This window comes from Meriones unguiculatus, chromosome 4 (assembly GCF_030254825.1).
Source record: "Meriones unguiculatus strain TT.TT164.6M chromosome 4, Bangor_MerUng_6.1, whole genome shotgun sequence".
NCBI lineage: Eukaryota > Metazoa > Chordata > Mammalia > Rodentia > Muridae > Meriones > Meriones unguiculatus.
The window spans coordinates 29002822-29025463 of NC_083352.1; the positions used below are offsets into that span (position 1 = coordinate 29002822).

General features: G+C 35.9%; 1 protein-coding gene across 1 annotated transcript in view; it reads right to left on the minus strand.

Moving 5' to 3' along the window:
* The window catches only part of Sgcz (sarcoglycan zeta), a 1178138-nt gene that overhangs the window by 36884 nt on the left and 1118612 nt on the right, over nucleotides 1-22642 (minus strand). Inside the window, exon 5 of the mRNA XM_060381620.1 lies at nucleotides 18091-18213. Within this exon, the coding sequence (XP_060237603.1) occupies nucleotides 18091-18213 (123 nt within the window). The remainder of the gene's footprint in view (nucleotides 1-18090; nucleotides 18214-22642) is intronic.

Genomic DNA, 22642 nt, shown 5'->3' on the forward strand with positions numbered 1-22642 from the left:
ATGTATGGGACCACGAGAAGATGAGGGCAGGGGCTACAGCCAGGATACAAAGTGAATAAATTGTAATAAATGATAATAATAAAGAAAAAATAAAAAAGAACACTAAATAAAGTAGGTTTGGTGAAAAATCTAAGCCTACAGATGGCATTCCCCCCAAGGTTTAAATGGTTTTAGTGAGGAATAATATAAGGCTTTCAAAAAACAGTTAATACCAATACTCCTCAAGTTATTTCACAAAATAGCAACAGAAAGGACATTGTCCAATTTGTTTTACACTGATACCCAAACCACATAAAGACACAACAAAGAAAATTAATTACAGACCAATTTCCTTATGAACTTAGGCACAAAATTTTTCAATAAAAAGCTTGCAAACTAAAACCAAGAACATCAAAAATCACCATCATGATCAAGTAGGCTTCATCCCAGAGTTGCAAGAATGGTTCAACATCTGTAAACTGAAAAACGTAATTCACCATATTAACAAACTGAAGGACAGAAACTACATAAGCACCACATTAGATACAGAAAAGCCTTTTTCAAAATCCAACACTCCTTCATGACGAAACTTTTTGTGAGATTACAGATATATGGAACAAACATCAATACAACAAAGGCAGTTTACAGAAAGCCCACAGTCAACATCAACCTAAATCAACAAAAACTTAAAACCATTTAACAAAAATCAGGAGCAAGGCAAGCTTGTCCACTCTCTCCATACCCATTCAATGAGGTACTTGAAGTCTTAGCTAGAACAGTCAAAATCTGAAGGAGATCCAGGTGATATAACTTGGAAGGGAAGAAGTCAAAGATATCCTATTTTTGCAGATGATATTATAATATATATAAGTGAATAAGCGACCCTAAAAATTCCACCAGGGTGCTCCTACAGCTGATAAACACTTTCAAAGATGTGGCAAGGTGGCTAGATACATATTAGCTAAAAAAATCAGGAGCCTTTTGAAATATAAATGACAAATGGACTGAGAAAGAAATCAGAGTGCATGTGTGTGTGTTTATGTGTTTGTGTGTATGTGTGTGTGTGTGATGAAACTTTTACAATACCCTCAAATAAAATAAGATAAAATAAAATAAAATTGGTTATTTTGATTTTTTCCCTTTAAAGCATATTTTGTATTTATGGTTGTGAATCTAACCTTTAACAGCTGAGCCATCTGAGGCCCTAAATCAAATGGACCTAATAGATGTCTACAGAACTTTTCATGCAAATTCAAAAGAGTATAACTTCTTTTCAGCCCCTCATGGAACTTTTCCAAAAAGAACCATACAGTTGTTCACAAAGCAAGCCTCAAAAGATACAAGAAGACTGAAATAATCCCTTGTATCCTATCTGACCACCATGGTCTTAAGTTGGACCCCAACAACAAGATAAATAGCAAAAAGCCTACAAACACATGGAAACTGAACAACTTGCTACTCAATGACAACTGGGTTAGAAAATATATAAAAAAAGAAATTAAAGACTTCCTAGAATTCAATGAAAATGAAGGTAGCACATACCCAAACTTATGGAACACAATGAAAGCAGTGCTAAGAGGAAAGTTCATACCACTAAGCACCTTCAAGAAGAAATTTGAAACATCTCATACAAACAGCTCACCTGAAAGCCCTAGAAAAAGAAAAAAAAAAAAAAAGAAGAAGAAGAAGAGACACACCCAAGAAGAATAGACAGCTGAAAATATTCAAGCTCAGGGCAGAAATCAATCAATTAGAAACAAATAAAACAATTCAAAGAATCAATGTAACCAAGAGCTGGTTCATTGAGGAAATCAACAAGATAGACAAGCCCTTAGCCAAACTAACTAAAAGGCAGGGAGAAACTGTCCAAGTCAGAAAAATCAGAATGAAAAGAGAGACCTAACAATAGACACTAAGGAAATCCAACAATAATTAGGTCTTACTACAAAAGCCTATTCGGCACAAGACTGGAAAATCTAAATGAAATGGACAATTTTCTTGAGAGATTCCACTTACCAAAATTAAATCAAGATCAGGTAGAAAGATTGAATAATCCTATATACCCCAAGGAAATAGAAGCAGTCATCAAATTCTCCCTTCAAAAAATAAAAAAGCCCAGTGCCAAATGGTTTCAGCACGGACTTCTACCAGATCTTCAAAGAAGTGCTAACTCCAATTCTCCTCAAACTATTCCACAAAATAGAAACAAAAGGAATATTACCAAACTCGTTCTATAAAACCACAGTCAGCTCGATACATAAACCACACAAAGACCCAACCAAAAAGAGAACTTCAGACTTATCTCTCTTATGAACATTGATGCAAAATATTCAATAAAATACTTGCAAACTGAATCCAAGAACACATAAAAGATATCATTCACCATGACCAAGTAGGCTATATCCCAGTCATGCAAGGGTGGTTCAATACATAGAAATCCATTAATGTAATGAACCATATAAACTAACTGAAGGAGAAAAAAAAAATGCATGATCATCTCCTTAGATGCTGAAAAGGCATTTGACAAAAATCCAACATACATTCATGTTTAAAGTCTTGGAGAGATGACACAAGACACATACCTAAACATAGTAAAGGCAATATACACCAAGCCTATAGCCAGCATCAAACTCAATGGAGAGAAACTTAAATCAATCCCACTGAAATCAGGGACATTGCAAGGCTTCTCACTATCTCCATCTCTCCAACATTGTACTTGAAGTCCTAGCTACAGTAATAAGACAACTAAAGGAGCTTAAGTGGATACAGATCAGAAAGGAAGAAGTTAAAGTATCACTATTCACAGATGATATGATAGTATACATGAGTGACACAAAAAAATGTAACCAGAGATCTCCTTCACCTGACAAACACCTTCAGCAATGTGCCTGGATAGAAAATTAACTAAAAAAAAAAAAAAAAAAAAAATCAGAACCCTTCCTATGCACCAAAGACAAAAGGGCCAAGAAAGAAATTAGGAAAACAACACCTTCACAATAGCCACTAATTCCATAATGTACTTTGGTGTGACTCTAACCAAGCAAGTGAAAGACCTGTTTGAAAAAAACTTCAAGTCTCTGAAGAAAGAAATTGAAGTAGATATCAGAAGATACAAAGATCTCCCGTGCTCATTTATAGTTAGGATTAACATAGTGAAGGTGACCATTCTGCCAAAAGCAATCTACAAATTCAATGCAATTCCTATCAAAATATCAACACAATTCCTTACAGACATTGAAAGAAAAATTCTCAACTTCATATGGAAAAACAAAAACCCAGAATTTCCAAAATGGTCCTGTACACCAACAGATCATCTGGAGGTATCTCCATCTCTGATCTCAAGCTATAATAAAAACTGCGTGATATTGGCATAGAAACAGAATTGTCAATCAATGGAACTGAATAGAAGATCGAGAAATAAACCCACACACCTTTGGGTACTTGAATTTTGACAAAGAAGCCAAAAGCATTCAATGGAAAAAAAGACAACATCTTCAATAAATGGTGTTGGTCCAATTGGATGTCTACATGTAGAAAAATATAAATAGAACCATAGTTATCACCCTGCACCAAACTAAAGTCCAAGTGGATCAAAGACCTCGACATAAAAACCATACACACTAAATAGGTTCGAAGTTACAGTGGGGAAGAACCTAGAACTCATTGGCACAGGAGACAACTTCCTGAGCAGAACATCAACAGCACAGGCTCTAATATCAACAATCAATAAATGGGACCTCATGAAACTGAAAAGCTTCTGTAAAGCAAAACATACTGTTGTTAGAACAAACTGACAGCCTACAGACTGGGAAATGATCATTACCAACCCTATATCTGACAGAGGGCTAATATCCAGAATTAATAAAGAACTAAAGAAGATAAAAAGCAACAAATCAAGCAATCCAATTAAAAAAATGGGGTACAGAGCCAAACAGAATTCTCTGTAAAGGAATATAGAATGGCAGAAAAACACTTAAAGAAATGTTCAATGTCCTTAGCCATCAGAGAGATGCAAATCAAAACAACACTGAGATTTCACTTTACACCCGTCAGAATGGCTAAGATCAAAAACTCAAGTTATATCACATGCTGGAGAGGATGTGGAGAAAGGAGAACACTCCTCCATTGCTGGTAGGAACGTAAACTTGGAAATCAATCTGGTGCTTCCTCAATTAGGAATAATGCTACCTCAAGATCCAGCTGTACCACTCATAGGAATATATCCGAAATATGCTCAATTATTTAAGAAGGACATTTTTCAACCATGTTTGTAGCAGCTTTATCTGTAACAGCCAGAACGTGGAAACAACTCAGATGTCCCTCAATGGAGGAATGGATATAGAAACTGTGGTACATTTACACAATGGAATACTACTCAGCAATTATAAACAAGAAAAACATGAAATTTGCAGGCAAATGTTGGGATCTAGAAAAGATCATCATGACTGAGGTATTCCAGACACAGAAAGTCACAAAGGGTAAATACTCACTTATAAGTGAATATTAAACCTATAAGATAGGATAAACATACTAAAATATGTACACCTAAAGAAGCTAAATATGAAGGCGTTCCAGTGTAAAATGATAAGTCCTCCCTTATGGGATGGACATTGGAAATAGGGGAAAACAAAAAACAGGACAGGAGCCTACCAGAGAGGGCCTCTGAAAGACTCTATCAAAGAAAAGATTAGACTCATAACCAAACCTTGGGCAGAGTGCAGGAAATCATATGAAAGAAGGGGGAGTTAGTAAAGACCTGGAGAGGACAGGAGCTCCAAAATGACCAAATATTCTGGGCATAGGGGTCTTTTTTGAGACTGTTTCTCCCACCAAGGACCATACATGGATATAACCTAGAACCCCTGCTCAGACATAGCCCATGTCAGCTCAGCATCCAAGTGGGTACCCTTTTAAGGGGAACAGGGACTGTCTCTGACATGAACAGACTGGCGGTCTCTATGACTTCCCCTACCCTGAGGAAGGAGCAGCCTTGCTAGGTCACAGAGGAGGACATTGCAGCCAGTCCTGATGAGGTCTGATAAACTGGGTTCAGATGGAAGAGGAGGAGGACCTCCCCTATTAGTGGACTTAGAGACAGGCAGGGAGGAGATGAAGGAGGGAAAGAAGGTGGGATTGGGAGGGAATGAGGGAGTGGGATACAGCTGTGATACAAAGTAAATAACCTATAATTAATATAAAAATAAAAATTATATAAAAGAGTAAGAATCTCAATAAAAAATCTTATTTTATTATAATTTGGTAGGGGGAATAAGCTCTCAACAAAACAACCCAAATTTAAAACCTAAAAACTTAAAATAGGTTATTTCTAACCAAGCAACTAAAAGACTTTCATGACAAAATCTTTAAGACATTAAAGAAAGAAATTGAAGCTATCAGAAGATCGAAAGGTCTCCTATGTTCATGAACTGATATTATTAATATAGAAAAAAATAGCTAGCAAACAAAAAACAGTCTACAATTACAATACAATTCCTATCAAAATTTCAACACAAGTTTTCACAAATCCTGAAGGGAAAATTTCCAACTTTATATAGCAACACAAAAACTAAGAATAGTTAAAATAATCCTGAAAAAACAAAAACAAAAACTGTTGGAGGTATCATCATCCCCAACCTCAAGTTGAACTAAAATTTATATTTATAAAACCACAGTATTGGCACAAAAACAGACACATTGATCAATAGAATTGAATTGAACACCCAGACTCTGGCAATAATTAATAATCACTGAAACAATCATGATAGGTTTCAGATCAAAACTGTGCAATCCAAGTGCTCACTTTAAACATGGGAATTCAAATGCCAAAACATAATTTTCCTTTAATTAGGAATTCCCTCAACTGCCAACTGCTGTATTTGTCAAATTTGACAAGCTACTGAGTCAGTTCTGAATTTCAAATAAATAAGTAATTTTAATTATTTTTATGCTTTGAGGTGATATACACTAAAATAAATTAAATATTCAAATAAATTTAAATTGTATTCAAATGAATCCAAAATTAAAAGAGGCACCATAAATTGATCTATAAACATAATTATGATAATTAGTCAATATTTATTTTGTCATAGAAAAACATCTCATTTGTCTCATTTCAGAATGTTTTGATAATCTCACTTGATAAATTATACAAAAATAAGTATTATGTAAGTTAATGTACACAAGAACATATAAGATGTTGGTTAGAATGTTATCTTTTTATATACCTCAAAAAATCCTCAAAACAATCACATTTAGTCAGATAGACATAACAACATAAAATTTTTTTTCCTCCTCCCTCTCTTTTACTTTCAACTCCTAGAGACAAGGTCTCAATATTGAGCTCTGACTGACATGGAACTCATTAATTATAACGTTTGCCATATGATAGAGGGCCAACATGTCCTATCTCCTAAGCCATGGGATTAGATATATGTTTATGTATATGCATACACACACACACACACACACACACACACACACACACACCTTCCTTAAAGGAAGTTATATCATTTTGACTGACAGTTCTACCCACAGGAGTCATAGATTAAAGGATTCCTAGTACTAGACACAAGAAATTTTCTTTCAAATGGTTGGTCTTGGTAGTCCACATACCATTAGAACAGTATAGATTATCAACCTAGCCTTTGGGTGCTTTTCTGAGATTTAGGTTAGGCCCTGATACCTGAAGATGCCCTTGAGGACATATACTTTGAATGATTTGAGCTTTATTGGACCTGAAACTTTCCTTCATGAGATCTAGCTTCTTTGGAAGAAGAAAAGATTACGTAGGTTGCCAAGGAAGAGAAGCAATTAAATAGTTCTCTAATACCAATGAATCGTATTTTCCAGCATGATGTAGGAAAAGGTGCAGTATGGGGCACTTACACTTGGTGATAACTAATAGCTTGATAGTTGGACTTGAGGCCCACCCGAAAGTAGAGAAACCAAGACTAGTGTTAGACACATAGCTAACTTCCCTGAGAGAATGAAGTCATGGACCTTATAAAAGAATCCAGTACCACCGTTGTTATGCTAGACCAGCATAATTCCTTACTACTTTCTAAATAGTATCTTTATACCCACAGATAAATGTAGCTTCCACCCTCTCATCAAAGGAGACTTTCTCTACAGAAAGCGGAAACTACCACAGAGAACACCACAAGTTGACCCAATGCAAAGATCCACAGGTCATGTGGAGTCCAGCCCCAGTGGTTATATTCAGCATAGCTCTTGCATCAGGAAACATTGCAGAAGAAAGGGCAAAATCAGGAAGTAATCTATGAAACAGTCTATCTTAAAACTGACTGCACAAAGAAAATGGAAGTAATAGCATTATTACTGACACCTTAACATGAAAGAGAAAAAAAAAATCTGTGGTGTTACTCTCTTAGGTAAAGAACTGCAGGGAAAGAATGAATGAGGAGCCAACGAGTATTAGGCCCTCCCAGGGATGGACTCTTTTCTTATTGCTCAATTCAGAGTGGTCAGTCTTGAAACATATACACACAAACAACAAGAACTGGACATGATAGGTTGTAGTTGTATATTTGCTCACACATATGCATGTAATATATTAATAAATATATACTATAACATAACACTAATTGACCAAAAAAGTCTTTCAAACTTTAATTCTCTTTGGGAAGAATCAAAGACAGGGTTAAGAAAAGAAAAAAAAAAAAAAACAAGAAAAAAAAAAAAACGGGGTGGGTCCACAGGAAGGAGGTAAGTGATGCAGCTCTATATAAATGAAAAATATTTTTGAAAAACAGCAACCATCTTCAGCATATATTTCATCTTTTATATATGTTGAAATAGTATAAGTGGCATTTTTGGCTCAAGTTATCAATTAAAGGACATGTGGACATATAAATGCATATGTATATAAAAACACATATATATCACACAAACTATATATATACACACATACACACACACAAACCTACTTACATCTCACCTGTAAAACAATTGTAATTAGTTTCCTGCACCTTATAACAGTTAACAACTTATAACATATAACACTTGTAATTAGGTTCTTCCCAGTTATCAATACTTCAGCAATCTAACTGTATTCTCAGTTTTTCTCCCACTTACTTTCTCCTACATTTTAAGGATAGCTTTCTCACTTTTTTTATAGAAACTGCAAGTTATTTGTTTCCTGTACATATTTAGGATTTGCCACCTCTAATTCTAATATTCTAATTTGGAAACTCTCATATAAATTGTGAATGTTTACATGTAACACATCTCCAAATCAATCACATGTAGTCTTTATACTGTACTATACTCTTGGGAAGAGTATTGTGCCATAGAGATTAGAAGTAATCCATGCAGGACATAAGAAGGCAACAGATCTTACTACAGATGGTTGTGAGCCACCATGTGTTTGCTGGGAATTGAACTCAGGAACTTTGGAAGAGCAGCCAGTGCTCTTAACCTCTGAGCCATCTCTCCAGCCTCACCCTGCACAAAACCAAAGTCCAAATAGATTGAAGACTTTAGCACAAAACCAGACACACTAAATCGGTTAGAAGAAAAAGTGGTAACAGCCTAGAACTCATTGGTACATGAGACAACTTCCTGAACAGAACACCAACAGCACAGGCTCTAAGAGCAACAATCAATAAGTGGGACCTCATGAAATTGAAAAGCTTCTGTAAAGCAAAAGACACTGTCCTTGGGAGGGGGAGGACAGCCTTCAGACTGGGAAAGGGTCTGCTTTAATGCTATATCTGACAGAGGTCTAATATCCAGAATATATAAAGAACACAAGTAATTAAAGAGCAACAAATCAAGTAATTCAATTAAAAAATGGGGTACAGAGCTAAACAGAGAATGCTCTATACAGGAATATAGAATGGCAGAGAAACACTTAAATGCTCAATGTCCTTAATCATCAGGGAGATGCAAATCAAAAGAGCCCTGAGATTTCACCTTACACCCTTCAGAATGGCTAAGATTAAAAACTCAAGTGACAATACATGCTGGAGAGGATGTGGAAAAAGGAGAACCTTCTCCATTGCTGGTGGGAATGTAAACTTGTACAAGCATTTTGGAAATTAATTCTGTGCTTTCTCAAACAATTAGGAATAATGCTACCTCATGATCCAACTATACCACTCCTAGGCACATATCCAAAATATGCTCAATTACACAACAAGGACATTTGCTCAACCATGTTTGTAGCAGCTTTATTTGTAATAGCCAAAACCTGGAAACAACCCAGATGTCCCTCAACAGAGGAATGGATATAGAAACTGTGGTACATATACACAATGGAATATTACTCAGCAATTAAAAACAAGGAAATCATGAAATTTTCAGGCAAATGTTAGGATCTAGAAAAGATCATCATGAGTTAGGTATCCCAGAAGCAGAAAGATAGACATGGTATATACTCACTTATAAGTGGATACTGGACCTATAATATAGGGTAATCATAAAATCTGTACAGCTAAAGAAGCTAAGCAAGAAGGAAGTCTCTGGGTAAGATGATAAATCCTCACCCAGAAAGACAAACGGGATGGACACTGGAAGTAGGGAAAAACAAGAAACAGGATAGGATCCTACCAAAGGAGGACCTCTGAAAGACTCTATGGAGCAGAGCAGTGTGTTGTAACAGATGCTGAGACTCTTAACCAAACTTTGCTTTGTGCAGAGTGCAGAGAATCCTATGAAAGAAGTGGGAGATAGTGAGACATAGAGAGGAAAGGTTACTCCACAAGGAGAGCAACAGTACAAAAATATCTGAGAATAGGGATCTTTTCTGGGATTGATATTCCAACCAAGGACCATTTATGGCTATAACCTAGAACCCCTGCTCAGATGTAGCCCTTGGCAGCCATTGGGTACCCTAGTAAGGGGAACAGGGACTGTCTCTGACATGAACTCAGTGGTGGGCCCTTTGACTAACCACCCACCTTGGGGAAAGTAGCCTTTCCAGGCCACAGAAGAGGACAATGCAGCCAGTCCTGATGAGACCTGACAAACTAGGGTTAGATGAAAGGGGAGGAGGTCCTTGTCTATCACTTGACTTGGAGAGGGGCAGGGGAGGAGAGGAGGGAGGGATAGTAGGATTGGGAGGGAATGAGGAAGGGGGCTGCAGCTGGGATAAAAAGTGAACAAACTGTAATTAATATTAAAAACAAAAATTTAATTTTAAAAAAGAAGTAATTCATGAATATTAGTGAGGCAAATATTTTGTTGCTCTTTCCTAACCAATCGCCAAATTAAAATTTACACAATTAGAAAGAATTATGTTTAAAAGTAAATACAACAACAAAGAAAAGAAGAGCAGGTTTATCAGATTAGAAACGAGACAGTTCTTCCTCATGCCTCAAATAGCTTGCCTTTGAGTTTGAAATGGATCCTTATTTATAATCACTGCCCCACTTAGTAATTAAAATATACTAAATTTTATAAGATATGTGAAATAAAATAAAAGTGAATTATTTTCAAATTGAATGAGAACTTTGATATTTCACATTTTGGTAGAAACAACATATAGAGAAAAGAACACTCACAATACCCAAAGTGGCACAGGTAAATACACCCTGCACCCTCTTGGGCCCATTCCAAGGAGAGCCCAACAGTCAAATTGTAGCCCACGATTCAAAGCATCGTCCACCTCATCTGTAGATTTCAGACAAATCTAAAGGACATCCAAAGCTCTTGTATTATTAAAGCATTCTGAGCATTACTTGTGCACTCCAATTATATGCCACAATGTATATTACAACAAGGAGCTACAGAACTTAAGCATTTGAGATTAGCATGGAACTTTTATAAATGGCTCTGGAATGGGAAGTCTAGGAATTTTAAGTTTTGAGACTTTGTGTATAAGACTCTTACAGCAGCTTACTGGAGAGTAACTGATAGAGATTTTTTTTTTATTTTGAGCATTCTGTCAATATTTCCCCACCCCCATATAATAAAAAATTTGGAACTCTAGTAACCTAAGGATCTCCTATATTAAAAACAGAACGAACCACACATTAAAAGGCATTTAAAGGCTTGTGTTTATTCATAGCACAAGTAACAAGCAGTCTTATAAAAACGTTATCATGCTGAAAACAACAATAAATTTGGAAGTACTAAATCTTTAGGAAACATCACAGAGACATAAATTTGTCTTAACATTAGAAAATCAATTCATAAAGTTCATATTAGTAATTTAGTGATGAAGAATATTACATTATCACATCTAAAGGCATAAAAATTACATAAACTTTAACATTTGCTATTTGGGTATTGAATACGTTTCAAAATTCCATATAATAAAAGCTTTATCTGCAAGGTGGCATTATTAGGGGGTTTACAACTTTTGGTTGGTGGAGACAAATTCAGTATCCCAGGTCATGTATCACGTGTCTGAAGGGACTATGGGGCTACGGTTCCTTCCTCTTCCTCGTGCAGCAATTGAGCAGTGTGTCTGCCTTATGTTCCCTACCCTTAACATCTGGCATTCCTAACAAAAGTCCAAAAACAAAATAAGCCATTCATCTCTGCAACTAAGTTATGTCATTATATTCTCCTTATAGTGAAAGAACCCAAATCATTTTTCACCATCAACCTCATTGATAATTGGCTTCATTCAGGTAAAGAGGGATGGGAGAACTGACTTCCTTTACTCAGCAGAGAATCATTGAGAGGAAAATGCACAGGGCACTCTAACTCACTGGTGACAGGCTGAAACCTTTTATTTAAAGGTAGTAATATTTCAATTAACCACATGGTATAAACTGTCATACAATTTTTTCTTTTGATTAGAATCACCACTTCAAGGCAACTCTGTGCAATGTCGTATTCTTATTGAGCATGTTGTAGTTAGGGAAGAAAAATGGAAATACATCAAAAGCATCCTGATTTAGATTTCTATGACAAAAAATAAATAAATAAAAGACCCTATATTGACAACTTGAAATAAACATGAAGAATTGGTAATAGAAGTGATTCTAAAAGTTATTTCTAATGACTTCTCACATTTTAAAAGATTTTTTTTGTTAATTCAGTTATTACACCGTTTTGATAAGTTTCACAAACAACTTTACACTGCTCACTTTGCAGACACACAGTGCAAAGTGGACTTTGTACTCACACTGCCTGTGATTATAATCACAAATGAGCTCATGTGCATTCCCTGCAGGCAACACACCACCCAGGAGTTGTTGTCCAACACAAAATGGACTCCAGTTCTGTGTCTGTACTTTTTAGTTTGGTTTGGAACTTTCCTGTTATTGTTTGTTCTTTTCCTGGATATTTTTTTTTACTTGTGTTTTGTTTGTTAGTTTAAGAGAAAGAGAGAAAGAGAAAAAAAGAGAGATAAACAGAGAATACACACACAGAGAACATGAGGTAAGGTGGATAGGGAGGTGAGGAAGATCTGGGAGCAATTATGGGAGCAATAAGAGTATAACAAAACATATTGCATGGAAAATTTATTAAAAGAGTAAAGAGAAATAAAATAAGGACAAAAATGCCAAGAAATTTGTGGAGAGGTATCTGGAAGCTAGAAAAAGAAAGTGGTGATTCTTTTGGCAATCCAGCATCTTCCAGCAAACACTCAGTTTGAAGAAAGCAAAATTTGCCTCAAATTTCTAGCCTCTAGAATTAGAAATTAAGAATGCTCACTCAAAAGAAAATACAATTAAAAGTGCCAACAGGGAACTAAGACATCAATTAGTAATTGAAAAATATACAAGCAATTCACATGTTTTTGTTTTATATTTTTCCCTCTCTCTTTCTTCCAGCTTTTACAGAAAATGAAGAAACTGCACTACTTATCGGTGATAAAAAGTATGATACTGGGAGCTTTTCCAACTCACACAAGATCATTCATGCAGATGTGTTCAGGTGAGAGAAATCTACCTCCCACCTCCATGATCTAATTTTTTAAATTACCTACTGAATCTAATTTATTCTGCCCACATGTGTACAGGTGTGGGGGTCTTCCCACATGTGTGCTGTGGCTCTCTCCACACGTGCATGGGTGTGAGTTTATCCACAGAAGCATACAACACATGAGCAGCATCACCCTGAATAAAAATGATTCAACCTAAAGCAGCCAGAAACTGCCATGGATATCACTTTATACCGTCTGCCATTCATTTTTGCATTTTCTCAAGGAGTCTTTAAAGACCTCCAGATATGTAATAACCACTATAAATTTACACTTGCAATTCCTGCACATTTTTCTATTTTCTTAATGCCATTTTCATAGTTTTTTCCAGTGTATTTTACTTTTTTCAACTACTTAAACTCAAAACACATAAGTTAGTAGAAACATTTAAAACTATATATGGTGGAAATAACATTTGCCAAATACGAATTTGACCCAGGGTTTGTCTTAATTTATTTTTCTCTGTCTTTTTTCTTTATCCCAAACCTACAAGTTGAACACTAGAAAACAACACTACTTGGAAGAAGAAAACCAGGCATAGGAAGAATCAATAATTTTCTCAGTGTGCTAGGCAGAATAACTGTGACTGTTGTCCAATGGCTCAAGAAGTTCATGCCTTGGGTTTTTGTAAATATGGATAGGATATATTATATATGCTATGTTACATGCGAAATGGGATTTTGCATATGTAATTAACATTTGTCATCAGTAAACTAGGTTTTTTTTTTTTTCGCTCTGAAATGTCCAGGTGTTTGATAATTAAACAGAATAGCAGAATACGGCAATGTCATTTATGCTGCCTGATTTTATGTCAACTTGACATAAGCTAGAGTCATTTTAGCAGGGGGAACTTCAGTTAAGGGATTATTTTGAAAATATGTGGGTAAGTCAGTGATGCATATTCTTGATTGAATCTCAAAGTGGTAGGATCTAGCTTAGAGTGGATAGAGCCACCCCTGAGTTGGTGGCTCCCAATGCAGTAAGAAGGTAAGTTGAGCAAGCCTTGGGGTGCAAACCAGTAAACAGCACTCCTCCATGGCTTCTGTACCAGTTCCTGCCTTCAGGTTTCTGCCTTGACTTCCTGCCCCAACTTCTCTAGTTTATGGACTAAAAACTGTTAGTTTTTAGTTCATAAGATGAAATAAACTTTTCTTTCAAGTTGCTTTTGCTCATAGTGTTTTATCACAACAATGCAAACCTAACTCAGAAACCATCGTATGAATCACTAAAAGGGGGCATTTCCTACCTGGTGGAAGAAAATAAAATGGGAAAAAATATAACAGGAAAGAAGCTGGAGAAACCCACATAAAGAAATAGGTTGAAGACACTGTGCCTGCAGGCAGGATCCCTGGGGTGTGTCTGAAGCTGTGGCATCTTGTAGGAACCATGGCCATCATACTCTTACAAACAGCAAGTAGGGAAAGAAGGACACTGCAAAATGCTCACTAAAGGTGGGACATATAAGAAATTGAGCAGCTTATTTATGCTACAGCAAAATTAATTAGGTCTCAAAGATATCCCCTAGCTCTATCATATATAACAGTTTTGAGCATCAAATGAAATTCTTTGACAGTACTACATAAAGAAACTAAATTTTAAAACCAAATAGATCATTTTCCCCTTCTGTTTCCTACCTCCAACTCATCACATGATGACCTTTTTGCTCTTTGCTCTTTTTTTTTTTTTTTTTTAGTCATGGTCTTTACTCCTTTAATCGTTGATATGCATAAACATAATATATATAAATAACATACATCAACATAATATATGTGCATATATCTCTAAATATATATCCACAATCTGTTCGTCTTTAGAAAGTCTCGTGTATGTATGATTTCAGGGCTTTTAATTAATTGGGAAGGGATTTCTTTCCTGGAATAGACTATCACATTCCCAGCATTCCTTAGTTGCCTCTGTTCTCTGACTAGGGTTAGTTTTTGTAAGCGAGGTGCCACTCATTCTGAATGTCTTCATGCTTCACATTAGTCAGTTGCATTTTCAGTATTTGCTTTAACAGAATAAAAAATCGGAAACATTTCTTTGAGACCTTGGGAAAAAAAATATAAGCCATGGAAATGTCTGCCAGCAAAGACTTCTGATAAAGCAGCTTGTTTGTGACAACTCCTGTAACTCGCATATTTATTTCAAAACTGAAACTCACTTTCCATTTAGAAATTTATAGAGGGCATGAAACAGTGTTGTGTAATGTCTCTAAAGTTCCCATCACCAGGAAGGTTAAAAAGCAACTAGAAAACCGACTTCAGCGATTACTCCGAGTGTATAAACCTGAAAAGTGTCACTAGAGGAAATTAAGTGACCATACATCACTTTTCTTAGCAAGCGCTGTAGTCTGCTCTCCGCAGATCTTCAGACAAACTGCTTCTTCCTTGTGCCTGAGCATTATCACCTTCTCAGATTCGGAAAGCTCCGAAGAACAAAGGAAAGGCTGATTGTAAAGCTGACCTCATCACAGTGGGCTAATGTAATAGACAAGAATGGGGAAACAGAAGCCAGGTAACAAAAACGAACCAGAAAATATTGATTCGAACCCAGCAGCACACTGTTTAATTTAAAAGACAGCTCTTCAGAAAATCCTTTCTTGTGTTGTCAAACAAGCGCCGGCTCCTGTCTATCCTACCAATCATTCCATTAGAAAGACACAGAGGTGAGACGCTCTTTGCTTTCAAACAGACAGGAGGGCACAGGGTACATGCTGTTGGATTTCTCTATTCTTATAGACTGCCACATTTAATTGCCACCATTTGGAGAAAAAAGAGAGATGCTTTCTCCTCATGCACTTCACTACTTTCAGCTTTCTGCTAGCTCAAAAACAGATGTCTGCGTCCAACGAATAGTTTTCCTTTAACTTGAAGACTTTCACCTTCCAAAGTCAGACTTATCAGTTACCTTCCTTTTGTTTGCCAGGTTCCTATTGTATGTGGGCTACAAATGAAAGTGCTGATTGCATTTAATGGCTGCAGCCTGAAAGCACTGAATTTGAGTCTGCTCTGGAGAAAGGTTTATGTCCTTTACGTGCATATTGTGTCTCAGAAGATAATTGTGTTGGGTGATATCTTGAGCTCATAGTAGGGAATACAAAATAAACTAGAGTTTGAAAGGATAATTTTGAACTAAAGTTTAACACTTTCCATTATCCAGAAATGTTAAGAACAGATATGTATTTGAATTACTTCAAGCAAATTACTACCAAGTAAACAAAGTCCATACAAGAGTAAATCTTGAGTAAATGATTATCTATTATGGCACTGGAATAGCAAGCATTGTTGAATATTGATGGCTTGAATCTAAAATTGTACCCTGATAGTTTTTATGTTAAAGGTTGGCTGAGAGCTGATCACTTCAAGGGCTTTGTATTCTCATGGATTAATTGATTGATGAACTTGAAGGTGGGTGGAACCTGGCTGGCTACACATCACCATGGAAATGATTTTGAGGAATACATTATCATTCCCAGACTCTTTTTCTCTTCATGGCTTTGTTTCTCATCTGTATTGAGCAGGACTTTTACATCATAGTATCTCTGTTTTGAAGCTCATCATGATCTCCGGCTTAAAATTATGGAGCTCTCCAAATGCAAGCATGGGCTTCCAAACCTCTGAAACAATGTGTCAAATTCTTTGGGTCTATCAATTGTTGTTTGTTAGTTAGCTTGCTTTATGATCATGAATGTTGTTGCCACAATAGAAAACTAAGACAATGATGGTCAGGTAAGAGTGTAACCTTTAGTTTATACCAGTCTGTATTTTAGGTAGGCTAAATATAAATATGCCAAAATCTACTAGCACTGTAAAAGTGATTTTTTTCTCAGATATACAAATGTAGCCATTGTCTAAATCTTCCTCTTCTGTCTGAAACAAGAGTCCATTGAAAAATGTCATTAATCATAAAGAGAAAGAAAGTGAGAAAGGATTTGTTTAATTTTATTTCCAGTGGATACAGCTTAAATGAAAAATTTTCACGGCACAAATTTACAATTCATACAGATCATTTGTCATATACACTTTGAGAATAGTTACCTAACTTATATGGGGCATCCTAGAGCCAGTGTCTCTTTGCAGTGTTATTTGTCAAAAGCCTGGCATATGGCTTTAACATATATGTGAGGATACAATAAGCAAGCATGATGCTGCTATGCAGTTAATAGATGGTATCCCGGAAAAGAAGGAAGAATTTAGCATGAGTTTGTATGTGTCTGTATCTTTTTGTTTCTCTGGGTGTTGGGAGGGGGGTATATGTAAAGGAAGGGTAGCCATACAAGATGGCCGTGTAAATTAAGAGTATTCATATACAGAAAAGCCATACACAAGAAGAATTTTCTCTGGGAAACCGAAGAAATATGGATATAGTACCTTAATTTTGATTTGACATCTTTAATCATATTTTCTTGTACCAGATAGGCCCTGTTTTCTTACTTTACGTGGGTGACACAGCTTTACATTTTATACATTAGTAAGGTATTTTAGATTTGGATGTCTAACCACAACTAAATTTTATTTGAAGATTATTTGGAAACTAAATGTGATATTATAATATGGAATATTCAGCTTTCAGGGAGTCAAATGTCATATAAAGAATCTTTTCTGAAATTGGGCATGTTTTTTTTTTAATTTAATTTTTCTTTTTAGTTAGATTTTGTTAACTCTGTGTCCCAGCTGTATCCTGCTCCCTCATTCCCTCCCCAAACCCACACTCCCTCCCTGGTCTCCTCCCTGCCCCTTTCCAAGTCCACTGATAGGGGACCTCCTCCCCTTTCATTTGACCCTGTTTTATCAGGTATCTTCAGGGCTGGCTACAAAGTCCTCCTCTGTGGCCTAACAGGACTTCTCCTCTCCTGGGGGTCAAAGAGCCTGCCCTTGAGATCCTGTTAGAAATAGTCATTGTTCCCCTTACTTTGGAAAACTACTTGGTTACTGAGCTACCACGGGCCACATCTGAGCAGAAGTTCTAGGTTATATCCATAGATGGTCCTTGGTTGAGTGTCAGTCTCAGAAAAGAGACTCTACCTAGCAGTGTTTCAAAGCAGACACTGAGACTCATAACCAAACCCTCGGCAGAGTGCAGGGAATCATATGAAAGAAGGGGAGTTAGTATGATATGGAAAGGATAGGAGCTCTACAAGGACCAAATATATCGGGGCATGTTTTTATTAGGTTAAAAAAAAGAAAAATATTCAAAGATCTTCCTTACAGTACCTGTAACTTTTAGCTTCTCAGCCCCAATCGTTATCTCCTCCTCATCTGCAGAAAACAGCACCCGGCCATCTTCACTGGCTCTCACTTCAAATCTTTTACACTGGGCCTCGACAGCCTCTGCGCCTGTGGTCAGAAGAAAGGTTGGAAAATGAAGCTGGTATGCAGAACACTATCAGAATGCGCTGTTTTTAATAAACAGAAAAGAAATAACACACATTCGTCATCTTGTTCATCTCGGCTGTATTTTTTCAATCTGAACTAATATCTTTTAGTTGTTCTCTTTTTAGAAGCCCTTGAATTTCACTCCAAACTAAGTGGTCATGTGTTTTAGTTCTAAATGTTTAATGCTCTTCTAATGTTCTGTGGGCTTAACCGAATAAAAACACCCAACATATCCACAGAGGAGACAGCGTGTGTTTTGATGACTACTGGAGGCAAAGGCTTGGCTTTCGTTTTACCTGGCACACCCGTGATGCTCAATAAATGGAGTCTCCATGATTCACCATCTGCAGTGCAAAACACAGTAGTCACATTGCTACTTCATTGTGTGTTCTAAAGCACCCAACATTTATGAATCTTTATTTACTCCACATTTCATATATTTTAGTGTAGATATCTTCTTACTCTTTAATGTCAATGAATTTAAAACAATTGCAACTGCTTTGCTATAATTTACTTTTAACAATTGTTTCATACTTCTCGAAATGTAAGCAACTTAATGGCTCAAAAATGTAATTCAAAGTAGAAAGAGGACTATTTTCAAAATTATTGTTCAATTATCCCCATCAATCTATCCACAAATTATAATGCCAAGTTAAAAAAACAACTTGAGAGTTATAAGGGATCTAGCAAGAAGATCTAACTGGATCATATAGGTGAGTGTTTGCTGAGAAAGAGATGTATTAAATATTGGAAAAGCATCAAGGTAGATGCTTTCCAACAGTGTTGATTTCATTTTTCATTTGACTTTTACCATTTACATATGGATTTGCATCTTCCTGTCTTGTTCTACAATTGTATCATCTATATTCTGCTGATTCATAAGTAAAACCCAAGTGACTCAGGACCAAAGGCAGACCATGTTGGATGCATATTACTTTTTCTTACTTTTTAATTATCTCTATACATTATCAGAGAAATTTATCTATTTCAATGCATCCCTCTAGTCAGCATTGTGTTTGTTTTCAGATGACACTTAGTATGTATATGCTAGTGAATTTTCATGTCTTTTCCAATTTTCATCCTCTTTTTGGTTCCCTTCCCTAATCCCAGCCAAATTTATTCCTAATCCTAGCCCATGGGCTACTGGAAATTGCATGTTCTTAATGTCATAGTTTTTGAGGAGCATTAAACAAGTGATGGATTAGAGCAAAAATCAATCAAAATCATTTATTTTTTTTAAATAAAGAACTGTTCTTACATAATTTAGTGACAACATTGAGGCAAATATGGAAGACGTCTGTGGTCATCTTCTTGATTTTGTGACTATTATTTCAGGAGCTGGTAGTCATTTGAATGTTTTCATCTACTCATGGTCTAATGTATGTTTTACCTTTAGTCATTATACAGTAGAACTCAACGGGAGAAAGTCAAAACACTGATGTCAGCATGTTGACAAATTTGACTTCTAAGTTTAAATATCTCTATGTTTTCATCTGTCTTCAAGAGACTTGAGCACACATTAAGCCTCAATAATGTAAAAATTACTATAGGTCTTTTACACATAAAACTTTAACATTTATGCCATATTACCATCTTAAATATACTCAGTTGCTGAGATCAGTTAATTCATAAGTTGTATTTGATGGCATAAATGTGCACTAGATAATCACATACATGTGAGGACGTTATATGCATTCACAGGTTAGCATGAGTTTTCCAGGAATAGTGATTATTGTCTTTATTCAGGAGATGCTATACAAATATTAAAATATTATAGTGCATGTCACACAAGCCATTACAAATAAACTATTAGAAATAAACTATTAGAAACTTCTGTAGGGTGGTGCCTGGCTCTGGCAAAGGTAGTTGAAATTTTAATTCATTAACTTTAAATGAGCAAAGGCAAATAAGCAAATTGCACATTGATGCATGCAGAATAAATGAGATGCATCTAAGCCATAAATTAATACATGCAAAAAAATCATCCAATTGAAAAAAGCAAATATAAAATTAATACTTCAGACTACACTTTATTCACTAAATTAGCATAATTACAGATCACAAAATTGCAAGCAATTAGCAATGACTTGATAGTAAATAGATGTTTCCTATCAGAAACTAATTATATAGCACCACATTAACATGTATTGCTTTTATTTTTCTACAAATAATAATAGTAAAAATACATAATTGGAAATGTAATCAGTTGTTGGAACTATAAATATTTAATATTGATATGTTATATATCATGATACTGAACTTAAGTATATTTGAACTTGTTTGCTTATCATTTATTTGCCTCTAGTATCATATATATATATATATATATATATATATATATATTTTTAGGCAAGGTCTAGTTGTCCAAAATACAGTTATATTAAGTAGAAAAAAAACCCAATAATGATCTGTTGTCTTTGCATTTTCTACATTCATTTGGTAAAATACTAGAACTTGAAAATTTTCCTTGATAAGAACATTCCTTGATAAGAACATTAAATATTTGCAAGATATTTCTACGTTTCCTTTAGGACTGATGCAAAGAAGAGAAAACAGCGATCTAGGTGGTTATGTCTGCCTTTGTCTGATATGTCTTTCTCAATCATTGTATGACCTGTTTTTACATCCTATATAACTCTGTACTTCAATGTTATATGTGTAGCAAGATTTCAATGTTCTTGAATATTATTAAGAACACATGGACACACACACCCAGAAATATGTTCACACAGATGCACCTACGGAAGCACTGTGTATATTACACATATATATGTACATATGTATTCTTTTCTGAATAAAAAAACAATAATGAATGTTCAAGTATACATCATTTTAGTATTATTAAAATTTATTTTGTTTTATAATACAAGTGTCATTAAAAAGCTTACATGTAAAACACATCCTAGGAATGTCTATAATATGGCCAGATATGTTAGAGAATAAAGGGAATGAGGAAAAGCAACCTCAAGCCCGGTTGGAAGATTCTCTACTTTAAAGTCTTCTGCATTGGTTCTCCTGAGGCCATGTGAGAGTTATGTCTATCCCTTCTCCCTTTAGCCATTGATCAAGGGATTAAGGCTACAGCTGTTCTTTGGCAACCAGGAACTATGACAGCAATGGGAAGCTCAGAAGGTTGCCTTTGTCCTCTTGTCTCCCTCCCTCCCATCAAACTAACTATTTGTCTGAACTTAGCTATTCCTCAATAAAAGCTTTCTTCTTAGTTTCGATGAATTCCATTATTAGTCACCATTTGTATCATTCCCTTAACTATAATTCATACTATCATGCTTCTCTATCTCCACTTTTTAATTAAATAATCTTTATTAATTACAATTTGTCCATTTTGTATCCCAGCTGTAGACCCCATCCTCATTCCCTTCCAATCCCACCCTCCCTCCCTTCTCCTCCCCATCTGACAGGGGAGGCCCTCCTCCCAATCACTCTGACTCTAGCCTATCAGGCCTCATCACCACTGGCTGCATTGTCTTCCTCTGAGGCCTGGTAAGGCTGCTCCCCCAACAGGTGGAGGTACTCAAACATCAGGCCAATGAATTCATGTCAGAGACAATCTCTGTTCTCATTCCTAGGGTACCCACTTGGATACTGAGCTGCCATGGGCTACAGCTGTATAGTGGTTCAAAGTTATCTCCATGCATGGTCCTTGGTTGGAGTATTAGTCTCAGAAAAGACCCTTGTGCCCAGATATTTTGGTTCTGTTGCTCTCCTTATGGAGCTCTTTTCTTCTCCAGGTATTACTATCTCCCCCTTCTTTCATACGATTTCCTGCACTCTACCCAAAATTTCCTTAAGAGTCTCAGCATCTGCTTTGAGAACCTGCTGGGTAGAGTCTTTCAGAGGCCCTCTGTAGTAGGCTCCTGTCCTGTTCCCTGTTTTCTCCCTCTTCCAATGTCCATCCTGTTTGACTTTCTGAGTGAGGATTGATCATCTTACCCAGAATCCTCCTTCTTGTTTAGCTTCTTTAAGTGTACAGATTTTGGTAGGTTTATCTTATATTTTATCCTAAATTTTAGTATGTTTATCCTATATTTTATATTTTATAATATCCATATTAGTATGTTTATCCTATATTTTATATTTTGTAATATCCACTTATAAGCAAGTATATACCATGTGTGTCTTTCTGCTTCTGGGGTACCTCACTCAGGATGATCTTTTCTACTTCCCACCACTTGCCTGCAAATTTCATGATTTCCTTGTTTTTAATTCCTGAGTAGTATTGCATTGTGTAAATGTACCACCATTTCTGTATACATTCCTCAGATGAGGGACATCTGGGTTGTTTCCAGATACTGGCTATTATGAATAAACTGCTATGGATAAGGTTGAGTAAATGTCCTTGTTGAATACTTGAGCATATTTTGGATATATG